General features: G+C 42.7%; 1 protein-coding gene across 9 annotated transcripts in view; it reads right to left on the reverse strand.

Moving 5' to 3' along the window:
* The window catches only part of LOC143885357 (DUF3754 family protein, putative (DUF3754)), a 119,709-nt gene that overhangs the window by 71,447 nt on the left and 24,994 nt on the right, over positions 1-23,268 (reverse strand). For all 9 annotated transcript variants that reach the window (XM_077389493.1, XM_077389491.1, XM_077389490.1 and 6 more), the window contains exons 2-3: positions 20,896-21,204; positions 9,478-9,657 (exon numbers count right to left, since the gene is read on the reverse strand). In XM_077389493.1, the coding sequence (XP_077245608.1) occupies positions 9,478-9,657; positions 20,896-21,204 (489 nt within the window). The remainder of the gene's footprint in view (positions 1-9,477; positions 9,658-20,895; positions 21,205-23,268) is intronic.

Here is a 23,268-nt window from a genome sequence, read left to right on the forward strand (position 1 = left end):
GAAAAGATCCGAGCAGTAATGGAATTGAATCCACCGACCACCATACGAGAGATACAGAGGCTCACTGGAATGGTGGCCGCATTGGGTCGCTTCGTCTTGAAATCCGCGAAAAGATGCCTTCCCTTCTTTAATACGATCAAGGGGATCAAAACGACTCCCTGGACACCGGAATGTCAAGCGGCGTTTGAAGAACTGAAACAGTATCTGGCCTCCCCACCATTGCTGACCAAACCCGAGCCCAAGAAAGAATTAGTGTTGTATTTATCGGTGAGTCAGGTAGCTTTGGCGGCCGTACTAATTCGGGAAGACCAAAACTAGCAGAAGCCAATTTATTACGTCAACAAAGTTCTGCATGAGGCGAAAACGAGGTGCCAAAGAGTAGAAAAGTTGGTGTACGCTCTCATCATGGCGGCCAGGAAATTGAGGCCATATTTTCAAGCGCACACGATCAAAATCAAGACTGATCAACGGCTCAAACAGATCCTCCACAAGCCGGACACCTCGGGATGACTCGTGAGATGGGCAGTAGAACTCAGTGAGTTCAATATCTGGTACTTACCAAGGCCAGCGATAAAGGCTCAAGTACTGGCAGACTTCATTGTCGAATGCACCGTACCTGTGCAGGGTGCTACCACTGAAGCAAAAGAAGCAATCCAACCTTCAGGTGGAGAAGGTACAACTACCCCCGCGCGGCAGACCCAAACGGAAACGAATCAACCTCCGGGTCGAGAAGTTGCAAATACACCCCGGGGGCAAAGCCATGAAGGAACAATTCAACCTCTGGGTGCGGAAGTCGTAACTACACCCGGGGGGGGCACGCACAAGTAGGGGTGCAACTTGGGTCGGGTTGAACCCGATTTTTGGGCGGGTTGGGTTAACCAAATTCGGGTTGGGTTCAGGTCCAGGTTGGGATTTGGCAACCCGACCAAAATTCGAGTTGGGTTGGGTTGGGTATCAAGCAACCCGACCCAACCCGTAACCCGACAAATAGTAATACACGTTTTTTACTTTTTGTACTTTGTGGCTTCTGACGTTTTGTTGTTTCTTTCCGTCCTTTGCAAATATAATAATTTATCAAAAACAAAAAGTAAAGGGCTAAAGTCACTAAAGTAAAAACCCTAACCTAGAAGAGATCTCAACCGCAAGATTGAAGCATCCAAAAATCGATTGATTGGATGATCTCAACCTTCTTTTTTCTAGACTAAACACCCGCATATCCTTGTGATTGTGATTGTCATGTTTTCCTCGCATCATTTGCAGTTATTTAATATGTGCATGTGTTCTAGTAGTGTTTTACTGTTTTTTTTCCTTTCGTTTTGAACTTGGGTGCCATTTCCCTTACTAAATATCTCATCCGAAATGTCTAAACCCGACCCAACTTGGGAATTCGGGTTGGGTTGGGTTGGGTTCGGGTTAGGGAAAAACCAATTTGGGTTGGGTTGGGTTGGGTTAGGGTTGGAGGTTAAGCTCCTCGGGTTGGGTTGGGTTGGCCTCAACCTGACCAAACCCGACCCGAGTTGCACCCCTACGCACAAGGAGAAACACACCCGAATATGGAAGAATTGAAGGAAGCCGAGAAGCGAGATCCGTTGGATAAAGGACCGCTCTGGGAATTATACGTAGACGGATCCTCGAACTCGCTAGGGAGCGGAGCGGGCCTGATTCTCACTGGACACGAAAACTTTGTCATGGATTACGTGATGAGATTTGGCTTTCATGCATCTAATAAAGAAGCGGAATACGAGGCCCTCATAGCAGGAATTAACTTAGCAATCTACACACGTGGCCAGAGACTAAAAGCTTACAGCGATTACGAGCTGGCCGTTAATCAGGTACAAGGAATTTATGAAGCACGCGTTGAGCGTATGAGCAAATACCTAGCAAGAGTTTTCCACCTCGCTGACAAGTTCAAGAGTTTTGAAATTGTTCGAGTCCCGAGAACAGAGAACGGAAAGGCAGACGTGCTTTTCAGGCTTGTGGCCTCCGAATATGCCGCTTTGGGGAGTATATACATAGAGTTCTTGAAGAAATCCAACATTGACAGTGAGATCATTGAGGTAATGTAGATCGATCACGAGCCATGCTGGATGGAAGAAATCATCGATTACCTGCGTAAGGGGAGGCTCCTTGAAGGAAAGAAAGAAGCACGGAAGGTAATTCAGAGATCAGCCAGGTTTTCCCTTGATGGTAAGAACTTGTATAAAAGATCATACACCCTCCCGTATATGAAATGCCTCCGGCCGACCGATGCCGTATACGTCTTGCAAGAGACACACGAGGGGATTTGTGGCGAATATCTGGGTGGCAAGGCCTTAGCCATAAAGGTATTACTAAGGGGATTGTACTTGCCTACCTTGAGACAAGACACTCTGAACCTTGTAAAGAAATGCGAGAAGTGTCAAAAATTCTCTCCCGCCAGCCATCAACCAGCTGTACCCATGACGTCCATCATTAGCACACTCCCCTTCGCAATGTGGGGAATGGACATCCTGGGACCATTCCTACCGTCGCCTGGAGGACGAGAATTCGTTGTGGTCTCAATAGACTACTTCACAAAGTGGGTAGAAGCCGAACCTCTGGCTAAGATCACCGAACAGAATATACAGACGTTTTTCTGGAAATCAGTGGTATGCCGATTCGGGATCCCCCGAGTTTTGATAACGGACAATGGAAAGCAATTCGAAAGTCGGAGCTTCCGAAAGTTTTGTTCAGACCTCAAGATTAAACAGCGGTTCACCTCTGTGGCCCACCCTCAAACGAATAGGCAAACTGAAGTCACCAACAGGATTCTCCTTCAGGGGATCAAGAAAAGGTTGGATGAAAAAGAGGGACGATGGCCGATGAACTGTACCACGTCTTGTGGGCATACCACGCTACCCCACGAACTGCAACTAGGGAACCTACCTTTAACCTTACTTTTGGAACGGAAGTTGTAATACAGGTAGATATCGGCACCCCCTCTCGTCGGGTGATCCATTTCAATGAGCAGCGTAACGGAGAGGGACTCCGTCCAAACCTAGACTTGTTGGAAGAAATTTGGGACGATTCCCACATCTGGGTTGCAGCCTACAAACAGAAGATGTCGAACTATCATGACACTAAGATCCGCCCAAGAGAACATCGCGTGGGTGATCTGGTCTTGAGGAAAGCTACCATTTCTCAGTCAAGAAAGATAGGCAAACTCTCCCCAACTTGGGAGGGGCAATACCGGGTGAAAGAAATCCTCCGACTAGGCAGCTATAAATTGGAAACCCTTGACGATCACCAACTCCCCCATGCATGGAACTCAAAAAATATAAGGAGATACCACCAGTAGCTCGTGACTCCCCGAAATCTGCAAATAAGAAAGTTGTATGCAAAAATCACGAACTGGATGAAAAACATGCACGAATGTAATCCTTCCAAACCTTGTAGCTAATAGAAATTATTTCAATGCTTTGCAGTCTTCCAGCACAAGTCTTTCAGCTCGGGTTCATATGATTCACTTCTGGCCGTGAATAAAGGCCAGAGCAGATAACCAAAACCTTTCCTAAAAACTTGTCTTTCAGCTCGGGTTCATATGGTTCACTTCGGCCATTCTCGATGAGGCCGGAAGTACACTCTGGCCGGGAGTAAAGGCCAGAGCAGATAACCAAATCCTTTCTTAAAAACCCAAGTCTTTTAGCTCGGGTTAAGTTTACATGGTTCACTTCGGCCATTCCCGATGAAGCCAGAAGCACACTTCTGGCCGGGAATAACGGCCGGAGCAGATAACCAAAACCTTTCTTAAAAACCCAAGTCTTTCAGCTCAGGTTAAGCTTACATGGTTCACTTCAGCCATTCCCGATGAGGCCGGATGCACACTTCTGGCCGGGAATAAAGGCCGGAGCAGATAACTAAAACATTTCTTAAAAACCCGTCTTTCAGCTCGGGTTCATATGGGTCACTTCGGCCATTCCCGATGAGGCCGGAAGTGCACTTCTGACCGGGAATAAAGGCCGGAGCAGATAACCAAAACCTTTCTTAGAAGCCCAAGTCTTTCAGCTCCTGTTAAGCTTACATGGTTCACTTCGGCCATTCCTGATGAGGCCGGAAACACACTTCTAGCCAGGAATAAAGGCCGGAAGCACACTTTCAGCTGAGGTTCACATGATTCACTCTGGTCATTCCAAAGGAGACCAGAAGTGTACTGCCAAGACCCCTTATTCGGATGCTTGGAATCCTACGAAGTGCAACTCGAAACTAAACCCGTGTCGGATAGAAGAATTTATCCCGGGCCCAAGGAACATTAGTAAAAACAACAAAAGACGAATTCAAACACTTGGCGAAATTCCAAAATATAACGATTTCTCATTTAAAGAGCCTTGAAAGGCAAAGTACAAAAAACGGCCCCAAGGGGCTATAACAACGATAACCTTTCTTAAAAACTCAAAGAATGTGACATCGGCAGAAACAAAGAAGCTCCGCAGCCGAGGGCTATAACAACGATAAGCTTTCTCGGTGCGAGAGTACCCAGAAAGACATATCGCTCTGATTGAGGAGCCGACTTATCTTGACCGCGTGTGAGGTTGTGAAGAAAACAAACACAGCCAAAGACCCGCAGAGTGAGGGGAAATGGATCCCCCTAAGGATGTAAGACCCAGAAAGGGGAGGTACCATCTGAGATAGAAAAGGGGAGGCCATTAGCCAGGAAACAGGATGTAAGGATGGCATCGCTCCAATAGAGTTGAGGAACTCACATCTGAAAGAGAATAGGGAGGGCCATGTCAAGTAAGTACTGTAGTTTCCTCTCGGCAACACCAATTTGCTGAGAGGTGTACAAGAGGATTGATGGAGAATGCCATGGGTGGATAAGAAATCCCTAAAGTTAGCAGAGAAGTACTTCCTAACACTATCAGTGCGCAAACACATATTGGGTAGTAATATCAGCATAAAAGGTGCGGAAAGGATGGAAGACCTCAAAGCCAACTTTAAGGAGAAATAGCCAAGTCATACGAGAGAAATCATCCATAAAATGACAAAATAGTGATAACCAGAGAGACTTGGTCCTGGAGGGACCCCATACATCAGAATGCAAGAGCACAAAAGGAGTAGAGGCTCGACTAACAACTCGGAATGGAAAGGACATGTGACGATGATTCCCGAGTTCACATGACTTGCACAGAAAGGGCTAAAGAGGGCCAGAAATAACAGAGGACAGCTGAAGGCGTGGAAGGGATGGATGGCCGAGATTGCAATGCCACTGATAGGCATCAACAAAAGTACGCAACATGGCATGAGGAGGGACACAGTCAAGGTGATATAGACCATTACAACACGACCCGAAGCATTTGTCTTCCCAGTCGAAAGATCCTGAAAAACACAATGAGGGGAAGAAAGAGACAAATCAGTTAAGAGTCTTGGGCTAACATAAAGTAAATTAAAGGGTGACTTAGGAACAAAGAGTATCGATTACAAGGTAAGACCAGAGTGAGGGGAAAGTGTACCAATACTAGATATGGGTGAAGTGGTCCCATCGGCCAGAATAACAGAAGAGGCCGGATGAAGAGGCTTAAACGAACTAAGGGAAGCAAAATTACTGTCAGATGGTTGGAGGCCCCGGAATCAATAATCCAAGAACCAGAGGTAGTAAGAAGCGAAGCTGACGAACCACTGAGCTGTGCAAAGTTGTCTTCCCAGTCGAAAGATACTGAAAAACACAATTGTAGGGGAAAAAAGAGATAGAACAGTTAAGAGTCTTGGTAAGTTGGCTAACAAAAAGTAAATTAAAGGGTGATTTAGGAACAGAGAGTATAGATTACAAGGTAAGACCAAAGTGAGGGGAAAGAGTACCAATACTAGAGATGGGTGCGGTGGTCCCATCGGCAAGAGTAACAGAAGACGCTAGATGAAGAGGTTGAAACGAACTAAGCTGAGCAAAGAGCACAGTAGGTACTCAGCGGTGTGCACAGAGGCGCAAAAACTCATCATAGTCAATCCTGGAGATAAGGAAAATGTCATCAGGTGCTACTGATCCAGTAGAGGAGGATTCAGAGGCATAGCACGTAGTCACATAATAATGTCCCGCTGCCGGATAAGGAGTGCAGTAAGGGAGCCCACGCCCACGAGCGACACGGCCGCTGCCAAAATCATACCCATGACCACTGCCTCGACAGTCCTGACCTCTGGCAAAGAGACCATTGCCACGGCCAAAATGGTCATTACCAACATACGCGCCAAGAATAGAAGTAACAACGCAAAGGGCACTAGACCCATGAGGCCGCATACAACGCTACGCACAAGGGAGAATTCCTTTGACAGAGAAGAGACGCATCAAGAGAGACAATAGCCATCTGTGGGAAAGCAACATCCACATAAGTGGAATAACTAGAGAAAGTAGCCGAAGGTGGAGGATTCAAACGAACATGAGGATACATGAGGACAGGATGATCCATGATGATAAAAGGATGCATACATACAGAGAGATAAAGAGACTCTCAACCACTGCGGCGAATAAGAGGAAGGAAGATCATACAACGAGCCCAAATAACATACCGCGACCTCGAAGAAGTCTCACAGCAAGAGGAGACATAATACTGCTAGTGAAGAGGAGGATAGAAACCATCAAGAAACACTGGGGCCGCAGAAGAGAAAGAAAAAGTATGGAAAAGAGGATTTAGGCCATCAAGAACGGAGAAAGAGCCTAAAGAAGGTAAGATAAAGAGGGTAGAGTGCAAGATTAGGATTCCAACGGACAAAGGGCCTTAGATAGAATGAGAATGGAGTGAGAAGAGAGGGAATAAGAGCCTAAAAAGGCAAGAGGTCGTGTTGGTGAAGCTTGGAGGGGTTTCCCAGCGAAGGAAGATGCTGGTCAGGTTTAGGGTTTGAGAAGGATTTAGGGTTTTAGGGTCTTGGGTGTTAGGATTTAGGATTTTGGGGTTTGGAGTGGCACGAGGCAGCGAGGGAGGGAGGCAAGAGTGGCGCGAGGGCTAGGGGAGGGGAGGGTGTCCCGAAGCAACGAGGGAAGGAGGCGCGAGGGTTGCGAGGGAGGGAAGAGTTAGGAGAGGGGAACGGTGGCGCGAGGCAGCGAGGCAGCGAGGGAAGGAGGCGGATGAGTTGCGAGGGAGGGAAGAGTGGCGCTAGGGTTAGGGGAAGGGAAGGGTGGCACGGGGCAGCAAGGGAGGTGCGAGGGTTGCGAGGGAGGGAGGGGATGCTCGGGGCAGCGAGGAAGGTAGGCGAGGGTGGAGAGGAGTGAGGGAGGTCAGAGGGGCAGCGAGGGTTAGGATTTGATGCTGGGAGGAAGGAGAAATGGAGGAAGGAGAAGAGGGAGGTGCTATGGTGGGCCCTAGGGGATCAAAACCCTAGGGCTCTGATACCATGTCAGAGGAGAAATGAGAGAAGAGAGTGAGTTTTATATTAGCTCCCCCTCACTTCTGTATTTTATAAAGAAAGAAGGATTCAAAAGACCAAACTACCCTAAGGCATACATACATTGATACACATTTCTAACAGTGGTAAAGGAAATTTTGTGAAAGAGTATGCCATTTGCAGTCTGATGGAGATTATGGATTGAAAAGAATAAGAAATTTTAACAATGCCACTCCTAATTGGAATTTGATTAAGTACAGTAAGTTACCTATCATCTATCAAGCTTTAGCAAGAGGGGAATTTAAGGGAATTAAAATTTTTGATTTATCTCAAAAATGAAAGAAAAATAGCTTGGAGGTCCCTAGTGTTGATAAGACTGATATGAAATGGCTTCCTTTCCCTCCAAACTGTCTCATTTTGATTTATTAAACTTCAATATTGGTCCATCAGGAAACGGGCCGAAACGGGAAAATGAGACTCTTCTAAAACGGATCAGAGTCACCATGGAAATCTCATTATTTAGCATCATTTAGCCACGAAAAAAAAAAGTCGGAGAAGGGAGAAACAGACCCAGTTGCCGAATGGCATGTTTAGTGATTTTCGGGGTTTCTCATTCACCCCGTTGAAGGATGGGAATGGAGAATAATTGTCGAACAGCCCCATAGATATTTAAAGTTTAGTCTGAAACAATTGGTATAGCAAACTCTAATGAAATAAAGTTCTACCTTTCTTGGTGTTTAATGAATTTTTCAAGAAAGAAACTCTCTGGCATATGTGGGTGGAAGGTATCCATCATATGCGAGTGCATGAGAGTCAAATCAAGTTTGGGTCCATGGAAGCTTCTGAGCTTCAGTTTAATGCTCAGGTAGGGAAGATGATCCCCAATTTTGTTTGCATCCACACAGAGTGTGAATGGTGCCACAGATATATAAAGCTAGCGAGTGAGTCCTTATGGAGGAATGTGTGGAAGGAGTCTGTTTCCCATGTGTGGTGGATTCTACTTTTTATTTTCCCTTTTGGCTACCTCAGCCCCATTTCTTTTATACATTTCCTCTTTGCTCGATGAGGTTTCTATGACATCTGACCTGGTCTGAGTTTACTAAGTCTAAGTCGTAATATTTACATTCTATCAACATGAGCACCAATCCCTTTTTTATGGTGACACCGCAGACCGACCGAGTTGAGCAGCAAGACAACGGCAATGTTGGCCAATTTAGCATGATTTGACAAAGAGCACATTATGAGGAATTCCATGAAAAGATTCTAATTAAATGAGACAGTGATCCCATCTAGAAATCTTGATCACAGAGCTTTAGAAGAATTATATATGCTTCTAGAAATCAAATTCTGAAATTTGCTCTGTAAATGGTCAATACAATAATCCTAATTAAAAATCATTTTGTTAATATATAATCCATTTTCTGTGTTGATACCGCTAGCAAGCTACTCCAAAGATGAGGTGACACAAGAGACAAACTCTGTAGCAAAAAACCTACGAACTTGTGCCAGCCAACACTGTTACAAAGCTAAAAAGCAGGATGTCACTTAAAAGAAACATAACTTAGATTGCCGGTGAATCATATCCAAGTATTAAATGATAATGCAAACAGCGGCGAGCAATCCTATAGAAATGCTACATGGAAATTAAAATATCAAGCAATGCATTCAAGTTTCGTAAGTTGATTATGTGAAACCAGTTTTAAAAAAATGTGAAAGTTTGCATTTGAATACCAAAGCTTAATGGACTTTGGCCAAATTTTGTATGACAATGGTGCATTGATAGTTGTACAATTAATCACCTATTATCGAATTAAATTGCATCCCTCTAGTTACGTGTTAGGGCTCTACTATTTAGTCATAACTAAATGATAAAGTAACGAAGTTTAAGGTTCAAATAGTGCGTCCTAGAAAGAAGCTATTTCCCCTTGCTAGAGCTAGCATTATCTTTCCAATTCAAAGAATCCACATTTAAATTACCTCACAGTCGTCCACTTACTTTTTAGCTATTAAGCTCTCTGTAATTTTTTTTCACACAAAACAAACGGAATAAAGTAACCAGATATTTCTATAGGAAATAAATATGCTTGACGGAGACAATTGTCTACATATCATCTATGAGGATTTATATAATTTTAAGGTACTAGCCCACACCTGTATATTATTGCATTGGACTCGGATGCTTTCTTCCAGTCAACATATATTGGCAACATAAGAAGATAATCAGTGTTCAAAGCAGATGTCAATAACAAATCCCGAGCTGATAGTTCTTCAAACTCAGCATCATGAAGAAGTTTCATGAAATCACGCTGGAAACGAGTAGCAACAGCAACTCTACAGGAATTTCCAGTGATAAGTTAAATATACCTAAAATAATATTAAAGATATTTAACCAAAGTTTATGAATAAAATGAAAAACTGAAAGTATAGAGGAAAATCAAGAATGTGAATGTGGCTACAATGTGAGTACCAAACACGAAGTGAAGTCATTAGAGCCTGTCTAGACTACATTGGCAATAAATATACCATCCAAAATCATCATTACATAGGTAGATTGTCAGGAAGATGAAACGTTGAACCAGTGCTAAAATGGTGCACGGTGAGAACTATGTGAGGTGTACACAAGGTATAAGGCTCTCAACAATCATGGCAATGACAATAACTGTCAAATAAGAAAAATATCTATAGATTTATTTGCCCCTGTAAACCCAATTAATATTAGTTATAGTAAAATGGCGTAGAATACAGGCTCTTAAGGGGTTCACTCAGCCCCATTTGGCAGCCTTGCTGATTTTTCCCTTTCTAGAGCTCGTGTCGTGGCCCATACAAGAAGGGTTTGGCAATTCCTTTAATACTTCTTAACGGAACTGAAAGCTGCGTGCTGAAAAGGGATGAACCCATTTTGAACGTGATACATGATTTATACTTGATGTTTATTTTTTATGTAAACTTCATTCTGTTTGTTATTCATTATGTTAGCTTATCGATTTGATTGAATTTATTCATGTCCAAAAATTACACTATTGCACTCGCTAGTTCTAAATATTGTGTTGAATGATTGTTAATTGTTGTTCTCTTCATGAATTAATGTTGAAATTTCCTGAGAGTTAGATTGGTTTACGCCTTGCCGCACAGTTATAGCTTTTTAAAACTGCATATAAGTACATCCATTTCTTTGAAATTGAATCCAAGATGATTTATCTCCCACCCCCAGAACAGGGATTCAAGATATGGCCTTTAACTAAATTATATTCTAATATTAATAATTTTTGCACCTATATCGCATAGTAACCCAAGTATCCAGTGTTTAATACACTCACCAACATGAACTATTGTGTCAATTTTGCACTCAAATGGCCAATAAATGAACCCAGCATATTTTCTTTCATTAAACACGCTCACAAACATGAACTATTGTGTCGATTTTGAACTCAAATGGCCAATAAATGAACCCAACATATTCTCTTTCATTATTCTCACTATTATTTCTTGATAATGCCTTAAAACATTCATCCTTAAAGTACTTGTTGTAATGGGAGAATCAGAAACAGGAGAATCAGAAACACCTTAAGGGGGAGGGGGTCGTCCCTCTCTCGAGGAGGATCAGCGGGTTGAGATGCCGCCTCAGTGGTAGGGTAGGGTAAACAACCTGTCCAGGTCCCCGAAGATATGTCAGTGGCGCAGAGTCACGAGTAACACTTGTGGGTCCTATGGGAACGTCTGGAATTGGGACATGTGTTGGTAGAGGAGGACTAACCCGAATAGGTAATAACCGACTGGGTATGTCTACCGACTAGTGTGGAGGATCAGAATGAAACAGCCTATCCTCAACAAATGTGACATCTGAAGAGATAAACAGTTTCCGCAGACGACTATACCACTTGTAACCTTTCTGGGTATGTGAGTATCCCAAAAAGATACACTTCTCCGCTAGAGGATCTAACTTGTCCAGACCAGGACCCAATTTCTAAACGAAACATATACACCAAAAAATATGAGGTAACAATGGAAATCGATCACCTACAGGGTAGAGAATAGAAAGCGGTGTTTCCCCTGACATAACCGATGATGAGAGACGAATTCTGAGGAAGCACACTGTGAGTGCGACATCTCCCCAATATATTTTAGGTACCTTCATTTGAAACATTATCGTGCGGGTTATATCAAGAAATTATCTAATTTTCCACTAAGCAACTCCATTTTGCTGCGACGTATAGGAATAAGAAGATTGATGAATTATACCATGAGATTCAAGGAAATAATTAAAACCATTGTCCACAGGGAAATACTCCTTAGCTTTATCAGTACGCACACAACTAATAGAACACTTAAACTGATTAACCACCTCAAAATAAAATTTTCTGAAGGCATTAAACACTTCAGATCTATCTTTAAGTAAAAGCAACCAAGTAGAACTTGAGTAATCATCCACAAAAATGATAAAATATCTAGAGCCTTATAATGAAGTAGTTCGAGAGGGGCCCTAAACCAAGGTTGCCAGAGCGGGAATCAAAAGCGAGAATCGAAGGCTCCCGGGATGGTCGGAAGCGGGAATCGTGAAGTCGCCAGGGAGTCGCCGAGGAGTCGCAGGGGAATCGGCGGGGAATTGCTGAGGAATCGCTGGGGAGTTGGGCATTGTCAGGGAATCTCCGGAGAATCGCTGGGAAATCGCGTTTCACATAACATTAAACTGCGGATCCCAAAAGTAGGAAACGGGGTTCCAGAGAATCATAAACCGCGATTCCCAATAGTGGAAATCGGGTTTCTGGCGAATCCGAACCGGGATTCCCAGTTTTTTGGGATTCGAGAAGATTCTCGTTTCAGACTCGAGAACCGGGGAATCGAGGTTCCCCACTTCCAGGGAAGAATCCTACTTCCTTGCCCTATATATCAGAATGAATAAGTTCAAAAGGCCTTGAGACACGATTACTGACACGAGGTGGGAAGGACACACGATGGTGTTTTTCCAACTCACAAGACTCACAATGAAAAAAGGGAACATGACTAGACACAAAAGAAGATTTCCTAAGCTATCAATAGGTGGGTGACCCTCACGACGATGCCACTGATAGGCATCCATGGAGGTAAGAAGAGCAAACCAGCAGCAACATGATCTAGGCAGTAGAGGCCATCAATCTCACGGCCCGAGCCAATTGAAATACCCCAAAACGTTGGACGTTTTTGGAGGGGTATTTTCATCTCAGAAATAATTTTATTTATTTAATTAAAATAAATTAGAAACAAGTTAGTTTCCTAGTCAGAATGAGTTAGGGTTTCTAAAAAGCCTGCTAAATTAGGACTCTTACAAACAAGTCTATAAATAAACTCTTAAGCTACAGATTTTAGAACTTTAACTCTAAGGAGAAATTTTGTGGAGCTTTGGGAGAGAAGAACGAAGAAAAGCTTGGAAATTCATCTCCTAAAGAGGTATGTAAATATAATTAAAATATAATTTTGGTTTATTCCACTCTCTATAGAGATTTAGATCTCTTGAGAATAAAAAAGAGATTATATCTATATAGATTTAAATCAAGCATTGTGTTCTTCGATTGAAGAACCATTGATTAGGGGCGTTGTGTTCTTCGATCGAAGAACCATTGATTAGGGTTGAGGAAATTGGTTTTTCCCCGAAGATCTTCGCGCTTTTTCACGTTAGATGCCCTAATCAAGTGAGGAGATGAATAAATAACCTATTAAGATGTTTAATATGTTTAAAGGAATAAGAAAGAAGGGTTTTCGGGTAGAAAATCAAGAAGAAATAGTGTTTTCACGGGTTTTGGGAAAAACCCAAATCGCGCGGTTCGTACGCCCCTAAGGAGGCGCCCGAAGGGTCTTCGGACGCCCGAAGGGCAAGGGTCGGGCGCCCGAACACCCATACCCGAGAATTCCCAAGAGGGGAAAAATTGCAGGGGCGCCCGAGAGGGTGGCTCGGACGCCCGAAAGGGGGTCCACGGACGCCTGATTCGGACGCCCGAACGCACTATTTGGGCTGAATTTTTTAAGCTCTGATAAACTTTTGGAGGACACAGATCTGCCAAAGGGGACTTAAATGTTAACCCAAGGTGTTGATTAAGGCTTAATGTGAGCTGTAGGTGATACTACACAGTGATTGAAGGAGTTACTTCGTGGGAGACAAATCAAACAAGTACCACAGGTGAGTAGACTTGTTCTACCACAGTTATTCTAATATTGAATATGATTTCTTATGCAAGTATGCATGTTCTTGATTGATATTGACTATGTCGGTGTACACAAGGGTCAATATTCATAGTATTGTATTGACTCCTAGTTCGGATCTACCATATGCATGTATGTGCCAGTTGGACTTTATAGTCACAATTTTTGCATCAGAACATGGTGTTGTCCAAGTGAGGATGCAACAGTTAACGTTCCTTGAGACGAAGTGTTTTGCATGATTACTAGTGTATGAGACTTTTCTAAGCCGTCGAAGGAAAGTCACAGATCAAGCCGCAGTACCACCCTACGCAGTATTTTCGGGGGTATAATCCCGTACAAGATCGTTGGGATTCAGCTTCCTACGAGTTAGTAGGCAGGTTCCGTTAGCTACGTAGTCTAGCAGTACTAGTCTCACTACACTAGGCAGCAAGCACAGTTATAGATACAGTTATGCATGTTTATGCCAGTTATACAGTTTGCTAGCTAGATTGTTATGCCAGTTACAGATTAACATATATTGCCAATTATTCTCTTTTTATTAATTGGTATTATGATTTTAGTGTAGACATATTTATTTCACTGGGCATTAGCTCATTCCACGCATTCTATGTTACAGGTGGAGAACAGTAGATGCTTGATTCGCGGGCTTGGGAGTGAGCAAGGGCGGCAGTTTAGGATTTGTTATTTTCAGTTATTCAGACAGTAGCTTTACTTGGAATGAACATTTAGCTATTTAATTTGGTTTGAATTGATGCAGTCCGTTCGACAAAGATATTTAGTTTCCGCATTGATTACTCTGATAGTTAATTAATTTGGTTAATTTTAGTAGCTCTGTTTAATGCATGGTTCCAGTGTGAATGCCTTACATATTCGTGGTTGATGAATATATGACGCTGTTATGTGCCTAGACCGGAGACTCGGTTTGGGGCGTGACACCAATCCTCGTCCCAGTCTTCAGATCCTGAAAGACACAATAAGATGGGAAAAATGAGACAGAACAATTAAGAGACTTAGTTAATCGACTAACAGATAACAAACTAACAGGAAAAGATGGGACAGAAAGAACATAGGATAATCGAAGGCCCGCCGATGTTGTGATTATACCAACCCCAAAAACAGGGGATGTAGTCCCATCAGCTAAAGTAACAGAACCAGGGCCCTCAGATGAAAATGACTGGAAAGAAGAAAGTAGGGTAGGATTACCAGTCATATGGTGAGATGCTCCGGAATCGATGAGCAATGATCCAGAGGAAGAACCAGATCGAAAACAAGATGGACTACCTTGTTGGGCAAACGTGGCAGACGGTTGTTTTCCTTTGCACCGTAGACGGACGAGATCATCATATTCTGGACGAGGGATCACCAGAGTGTCAGAGGTCACAGATGGATGATGAGTAGATGAAGAACTCTCATAAACAGTAGCGGAGGCATTCACAAGTCTGTAAGGATGAAGCTCGGGATGCAAATAATAACAGTAGTCAATGTTGTGGTCGTTCATATGACAATGAGTGCAATAGCGGGACCCACGCCCCCTTCCTCCACCATCATGACCTCCCCCTGACTCACGGCCACGTCCACGACGACCACCATCACGACCTTGCCCAACACAGCCACCCCCACGGCTACGGTCACTACCAATATATGTGACATGAGCCGATCCATCAACTATCGGATCAGTATGCTGAGCCACCCTCATATGCTGAACCCCAGAAGAAGAAAAAAAATATGTCGGGGTGGGATGGATCTGGAACTCACAATCTGCTGTCAGAGTTGAAGATAGTCAGGCCCCAACAAGTAAAGGAAACAGACAACACGCAACTCCTCCCGTCATTTCTTGAGAACGACTGGATCTGTAATAAACGACGACAATAGATCAAGTCCCTGACAGAGGGCGAGATAGTACATGTAGTGGCCGCTCACCGGCTTGTCTCCCCTCTGAAGGTTGCTAAACTATTCTGAAAAAACTATGACAAATATGCGTAAGATTGTCTGCCCCAGAATACATTGTAGCCATTTGCTCCCAAACCTCCTTCGATGACTGAAGATACATCTAGGAGGCGGCAATGGGGGGTTCCATATAACCACAGAGAAATGATCTAACGATGGCATCATCTTTGCGCCCCTGATCATACTGCAAATTAGTAGTAGCTGGCGGTACACATTCTAGAAAATTGCTTTTCCTGCGTCGAGGGTGATAAGTATATACAACCCTCTTCCATGGTGGATAATTCGTCCCATCCAACGTGATGGCCATCATCTAAAGAGGGGTTCCACATGCTGGGTTCCACATGCGAATAACTTGATTGGCCAGTAGAAACCGAAGAATGGACCCCATCAATTCGGGAGGCAGCACTTTGCTGGGAGGTTTGGTTGTCAGAAGCCATAACGAAAGCACTACCAACACCAAAAACAAAAAACACCGTAGGGAATCAATCAAATCCCACAACCAACAACAACCAGTAACCAACCCAGCAAAGTACTCAAACAACCACCACAAGCACCACAACCAACAATCAACTTTGCAAAGTCACCAGAACATCCAGGAGACCACCAAACGACCACCCTCAACAACAATCACTAGTACCAATCGACGATAACCCTTAGAAAAAACCAACAACACACCAACGAGCAAGATCCATATGCGACAGAATAAAAAATAACATAAACTACGAGAGGGTTTGGGTTTGGGTGAAGGATGAAGGGTTGCGGCTGGTGTGTGGGTTGGAAGAGTGGGTGCAGTTAGGTTTTTTTGGGGTTGGAGAGGGGGTGCGGCTACGATTTTGGGTATGAATAGGAGGTGGGCTAGGGTTTGGGGTTTGAATAGGGGTTGCAACTAGGGTTTTGGGTTTTGGGGAGGTGCGGCTAGGGTTTGGCCACCTTGGGTTGGGCAGTTAGGTGTAGAGGGGTAATAACTGGAGATCAATGGAGGTTGTGAAGTTAGAGGTGTGAGGGTTTGGTGTAATAGAAAAACCTAAAAAACTTTAGACAGGAAAAAAATGGCTATTAGGGTTAGGGTTTAGGGAAGGAAGAAAGAACACCTACCTTTCTTTACCCATGGCTCTGATACCATGTTAAGTTACATGGTATATTAATTAAGGAGACGAGAGATACTGGGATGAGGGAGATACAGAGTGAAGAGAGAACTAGTAGAGAGGAAGAGAATAAGCGTGCGTGTGGGAGAGAACAAAATTAGTTCTCACCCTCACACATGACTAATATCTATATTATTATTTTATATTCCAACTATGCCCTCACATATGCGTGCATACATTCAACAAATCCAAGTTTACCTATAAAAGAATTTTTTTAACGATTTAGCACACTATAGCGATAATTTGGTGCTGGTTCTACAGCGCCGGTCTACTCCAGCGCTTGATGGACTGGCTCACCGAGATCAATAGAATCTACAGGATCTACTTCTGTGTCTGGATTTTTTATCTAATTCACATACTATCATTGCACAGCCAACGTTGAGTATAAACGAAGGTACAATGACCGTGGGGTCAACATAGCCACAATCCACTAGATCACGTAATGTTGCTCACCCCATTTCGCCGTTTGTTTCTTATGAGCATCCCTCGCTCTTGTTTCGCTTGTTTGTTTCTAGCTTGTCATCGATTACTTTACCTAAGTCGGTTGCAGATGCTCTTAGTCTCTGGATGGCAAGCCGCCATGGACGTTGAAATGGTTGTGCTTCACACCAATCAAACATGGCAGTTGGTTCCTCTTTCATCTGGAGCCAGACTAGTTGGATGTCATTGGATATTTGCTATAAAGTATTTTCTAGATGAGACCATTGAACGACTAAAGGCCCTCCTTGTTGCTAAGGGGTTAGGAATTCACACGTGAATAGGAATATGAGTAAAAAGAGAGATAGGGTTTCTAATATAATCTGGGTGGAAGACTAGAATTAGGTTTTCGAAATTGACATAGAGAGCAAATACGGTTTCAAGGATTAGGGCTAGGATTTCAAATAGGTTTATAACTTCTGCCACATGATGAAATTTAGGGTATCAATTTTTCTTTAGGGTATCAGTTAGGGATTGGACACAAGATCCAAGGCAAACAGAACATACCTCTTGAATTTTGATCGAGATCAACCAATGCTCTGATTCCACATTGAACTCTTAATAATCATTCCACAAGCACCTCATATGGAAGAAGAGGAAGAACAAAATGAGGAAGAAAATAAAGAGACGAGAGAATTCATGGGAGTTGTAGAGATTTTACTCTAACCCAACGAGCACCAGTGTGTGTGCTGCTGATATTCCCACTTCCATGTTTTGATAATGGGACAAACTCACAAAGCCTTTGAAAGCTGGTTAAACAATAAAATACAAGGTGAGTTCGCCCCATTATCAAAACATGGTAATGCCAATACCAGCAGCACGTGTGTAAAGCTCACTACTTACATAAAATGCCATCAAGGAGGCAACTAATGATGAGCCCCAACCTACTAATGTAAATAAATAAAAATCTAATTAACAGATTTTTTTTTATGAATGGCTAACAGAATTCCACCAAAACATAAATATAAATCAACCTATACTAACTTAACTCTTAACAATAAACAAAAAGGTTAAGTTTCAATACAAAATAAAAAACAGCAGACTAAATTTCTCTGGGCAATAATATATCATAAAACAAAACAGTGTACCAGATCATGATTGATTAATTACAATAGTAGCAGGTATTTGCTAATTGAAGAAATATGGAAAATGCATTAAGTATGATGGTAACTACGGTTAAATTAGAAACAAAGCTTCCAATGGTGGTAATCTAGGAATAACATAGAATGGTCGGTAGTTGCACAATAATGTGACTAGGTCTAGGACATTCTTTCCCTGGAAATTTTAACATGAAAGTAAACCCAAAACACTCACATAAAAAATGTAACATGCATTTCTCTTCCATCTACATATCTAATGTCTCATGATGAAACAAATGTCCAAGTGGTTTGATTAGTAATATGAATCAAATGCAATATTTATGTCCACTCCAATATATCAATCACTAAGTAATTTTTTTTTTTTTTTTTTTGAATTGTCAGTTACTAAGTAATGTAATTGACTGTATGTCGCTCTCTAGACACCTTGTGACAAAACAACACTTTATGGCACAATGAAACAAACCTGGGATCTCCAACATTACTTTTATCATTTCTGACAGTTGTCCATTTTTTGTCCCCACAAATCGAAGGGTTGGGATGATCCTATGGAGCTGATTTTTTGGGCACACCCTATCTATGTGAGGGCTCATCAAATGAATGCTTTGGATCACCCAAACAATGTGGCCCCCACTGTATTTTAAGCCCACGGAGTTGATAAGTTATCTACTCCGGGGAGTAGGAACTCTTCTCGTGCTCGAGCGCATATAGCTTATATCGCTTGAGGACCCAAAACTCATGTGGGCCCACATTGTTAGGATGATCCAAAGCATTCATTTGAAAGGCCCTTACATAGATAAGGTGTGTACAAAAGATCAGCTCCATAGGATCATCCTAACCCATCCAAAACTCGAGGGCAAAATGGACAGACAGTGAACAAAAAAGTTAGTATAGGTTGATACACACACACACACACACACACACACACACACACACACTAGGAAAAAACCCCATGCGATGCACGGGCCGACAAAGAACTGTACGGACCACATCATAGGTTGATCCAAACCGTCCATGTGATGGAACACAACATCAATAGGTTGTGCCCCTAAAATCATTTCCATAGGCTGATCCTAGCCCTCCAATCTAAAGAGGTTTCCATAATTAAAAAAGCATAAAGGAGGGGGTAGGATTGAAATTATGTGGCTTTAATGGGTGCCTTTGTTAAAAAGCATAAAGGAGGGGGTAGCATTGAAAATATGTGGGTTGAATGGGTGCCTTTGTTAAAAAAATTCAAAAAAAGTGATGCGTAATTCTCTTAGAATTTTGGGAGAAATTCAAATAATTCTCTCCTTTTCTCTTCTGCTATATATATATATATATATATATATATATATATATATATATATATATATATATATATATATATACATGCGATGCACGGGGCGAGAAAAATATAAATGGTTAATCACTTTCCCATTTGATGCGGTGGAGTATTTCACACTCATGCTTTGACAGGTGGGTCTCACGCACCATCTATAGCCAAACCCATGCATTCGAGTGGGACCCGGAATATTTTGAAAGGTGGCCAAAATCCGTAGTATTATGTACTAAATGAACACGTTCAGTATTAAAAAATAATTGGGTTCGTCAATATTTTGAAAGGCGTCCTGAATCCGTAGTATTATGTAATATTTTGACAAAAATCCGTAGTATTATGTAACATATGTACTCAATCCGTAATTTTGCAAAGAAAAAACATCACTATGTTGACTTTGTCAACTTTTTTTATTACAAAAGCATAAAGGAGGGGGTAGGATTGAAATTATGTGCTTTAATGGGTGCCTTTGTTAAAAAGCATAAAGGAGGGGGTAGGATTGAAAATGTGTGGGTTGAATGGGTGCCTTTGTTGAAAAAAGTCAAAAAAAGAGATGTGTAATTCTATTAGAATTTTGGGAGGAATTCAAATAATTCTCTCCTTTTCTCTTCTGCTATATATATATATATATATATATATATATATATATATATACTAACTTAACTCTTAACAATAAACAAAAAAGTTAAGTTTCAATACAAAATAAAAAACAGCAGACTAAATTTCTCTAGGCAATAATAAATCATAGAACAAAACAGTGTACCAGATCATGATTGATTAATTACAATAGTAACATGTATTTGCTAATTGAAGAAATATGGATATTGCAATAAGTATGATGGTAACTATGGTTAAATTAGAAACAAAGCTTCCAAAGGTGGTAATCTAGGAATAACATAGAATGGTCAGTAGCTGCACAATAATGTGACTAGGTCTAGGACATTCATTCCCTGAAATTTTTAACGAGAAAGTAAACCCAAAACACTCACATAAAAAATGTAACATGCATTTCTCTTCCATCTACATATCTAATCTCTCATGATGAAACAAATGTCCAAGTGGTTTGATGATTAATATGAATAAGGGCGGCCCAGTGCACGAGGCTCCCGCCATTGTTGGGTCTGCGGAGGGCTAGATATACGCAGCCTTACCTCTGCTTTGCAGAGAGGCTGTTTCCATGACTCGAACCCGTGACCACCAGGTCACAATGGAGCAACCTTACCGTTGCACCCTCGCAACGGTAAGGTTACTAAGTAATCAAATGCAATATTTATGTCCACTCCAATATATCAGTTACTAAGTAATATTTTTTTTTTCTTGAATGGTCAGTTACTAAGTAATCTAATTGACTGTATATCGCTATTGAGACAACTTGTGACAAAACAGCACGTCATGACACAATGAAACAAACCTGGGCTCTCCAACAGAACTTTTATCATTTCTGACAGATGAACCAAATAAAAATTTTAGGTCCAAACCATAATGGAATGGAAATGGGTTGTCAAGTCCATTCTTCTCCTGCCAGCTTCTTTCCAAACTCTCACCACCAAGAGAATAATCCTGGGATAACTGCTGTCCATCGGTCATGGGTTTTTCTTCGGATTCCGCCAAACACCAATCACTATTTTCGCTGGATTCCGGTGAATGATTAAGGGAGTAATCGATTCGCATCTGCTCTAAAATGCATTTGTGCTCAGCATGAAGAATAGAGTCCAAGCACCTGTATTTAAAAAGGGCAATCTGCACCTGTTAATCCATACTGAAATAAAAATATTGTGTCTTATAAGAGCAATAATAAAGTAATTTCATACACGCAATCAATTAGAGGCATTTATGTCTGTAGCATAAATACAAGATATTTTGAAAAGTCAAAACAAGTTGAACTCAATAATCAATAGTAGAAGCTAAATGAAGAGATTCACGTTTCAGACAAAGAACCTACAAAAACATCAAAGTGTTAGGGTACAACGAAGTACTACCAAATAAACAATGAGGGAAAGTATCAGCCAAGAGAAGGAATGAACTTGACCTCTATTGTGCTGTTATGATGACACCAGAATACCACCTGATGGTGCCCAAAATCCGACTACACATACTAGCCTGGTGGAGCCTGTGATCCTACGCTCACAGAAAAAGCGTTAGTGGGCCTGGAATTGTGGCTCCAGGGGAGAACCGAACCTTTGAATCCTTTCTCTGACGTGTGAGGCGTGTTCATCGTAATGGTCACCCGGATTTCTTGCTTGGTGGCGGGATTTCTGCTTGTCTTATTTTCTTGAGCGTCGGTACCGATGTTGGGGGGAGTAGCTCCGGTGAGGCGGGTGGCAAGGATCTGGAGGGAGAGTTGGGTCGGTATTGATGGTTCTTTTGCTGGGGCCAATATTGAGTGTATTTTGTATTTGGAGTTGGTGCAAGGGTCGGTACCGTATATACCGATTTTACGCCTAACATACTGCCCCCTACTTCCTTGTGCTGTTATACGGGTTGAGGAAGTAGTTATGCCCTTGGAAGGTTATCAGGTACCAATCCAATGTAGTAGTCGTTCGGCTGAATGGGAGATGAGATGTTTTGGCAAGAATTTGGAGTTTTGATGTGAAGTTTGAACGTCGCGTCGGTTGGGAATCCGAATCGGCAGCTCTCGATGGGATTGCGCATAATGGGGCGCGATTTCCATAGTGCTGCTCCCCATGATGACACTTGTTGAAAAAACAGCGGGACTCTTAAATGTCCCGCCTAGATTTCCCACCCCCATTCTTGCTATTTAAGGAGGGGGGCGGATCGTTTCAAGCTACCATTCTCACCATTTCTTTCTCCCTCTTTGCAACTTTTTCTCACTCACCATGTCGCAAGAGGATCAGCCGGCGGCAATTGTTCCGGTGGTGGAGTTGAACTCCCTAACGGAAGGAGAAGGGGAGCATCGCAAGTTCATCGGAGAGCCGGTGGCTAAACAGACACGGAGATCTGTGAAAGGGAAAAAAGTGGTGGCAGAAGGGTCCGTTTCGCCAGCGATGGATCCTCCGGTGGTGGTTCCGGCGATGGCTCTTCCCGTGATAGGAAAAAGTGGAGATGGGCGCGGATCGAGAAAAGAAAAGAAGAGGAAGGCTGAATCTGAGGATCATTCGGATTCTTCAAATCCCGAGACCGGCATGTCTCTCGATAGGATCCCCGGTTATGCCGCAAACTACAAGCGTTCTCCGAAGCACGCGAAGAAGAGGGGCTATGACTTGGCCGACGAACCTCTTCTGCTAAGGGCGGAGATTTGCTAGGTCGAGGCATTGGAAAAGGAGAACAAGGCCCCGAAGGTCCAACTCCAGGAATTCTCCGAAGGAGCTGCGAGGATCGGTGATGAGGGGCGACCGAAGGAAGATCTTCCAGAAGAGGATCCTGAGGAGGATCTGACCGAGTGATCCTACCCTCTGTGTGGCCCACGAATCAGCTTGCCCCCTAGATGGTATACTTGCATTCTCCGAGGGTGTTCCAGAGCTTGATCGTGAGATCAAGGGTGGCCGAGACGATCTGACGGTTGTCGATGGAGAAGGACCTTGGGAGGACATCTCTGGCGCTTGGTAACGATAGATGTTACAACTTGGGTGTATAGATGCATAAATTTTCTTTTTTGGTCTTTGCAATTGGTCTTAAAGCCCCCTTATGTAAGGACTTTCATAATTAAATAAAGAACGGACTTCTTTGTTTTTATTTTTGTGCAATGTATTCTTTTTGTATCGATCGGCTCCGAGCGATCGGAAGTCTGAAGGAGTTTCTCGAAGTCATAGCTAGATACCGAGTG

This window comes from Tasmannia lanceolata, unplaced genomic scaffold (genome assembly GCF_043159265.1).
Source record: "Tasmannia lanceolata isolate RefF3 unplaced genomic scaffold, GAP_Taslan_0.1 ptg000008l, whole genome shotgun sequence".
Lineage (NCBI taxonomy): Eukaryota > Viridiplantae > Streptophyta > Magnoliopsida > Canellales > Winteraceae > Tasmannia > Tasmannia lanceolata.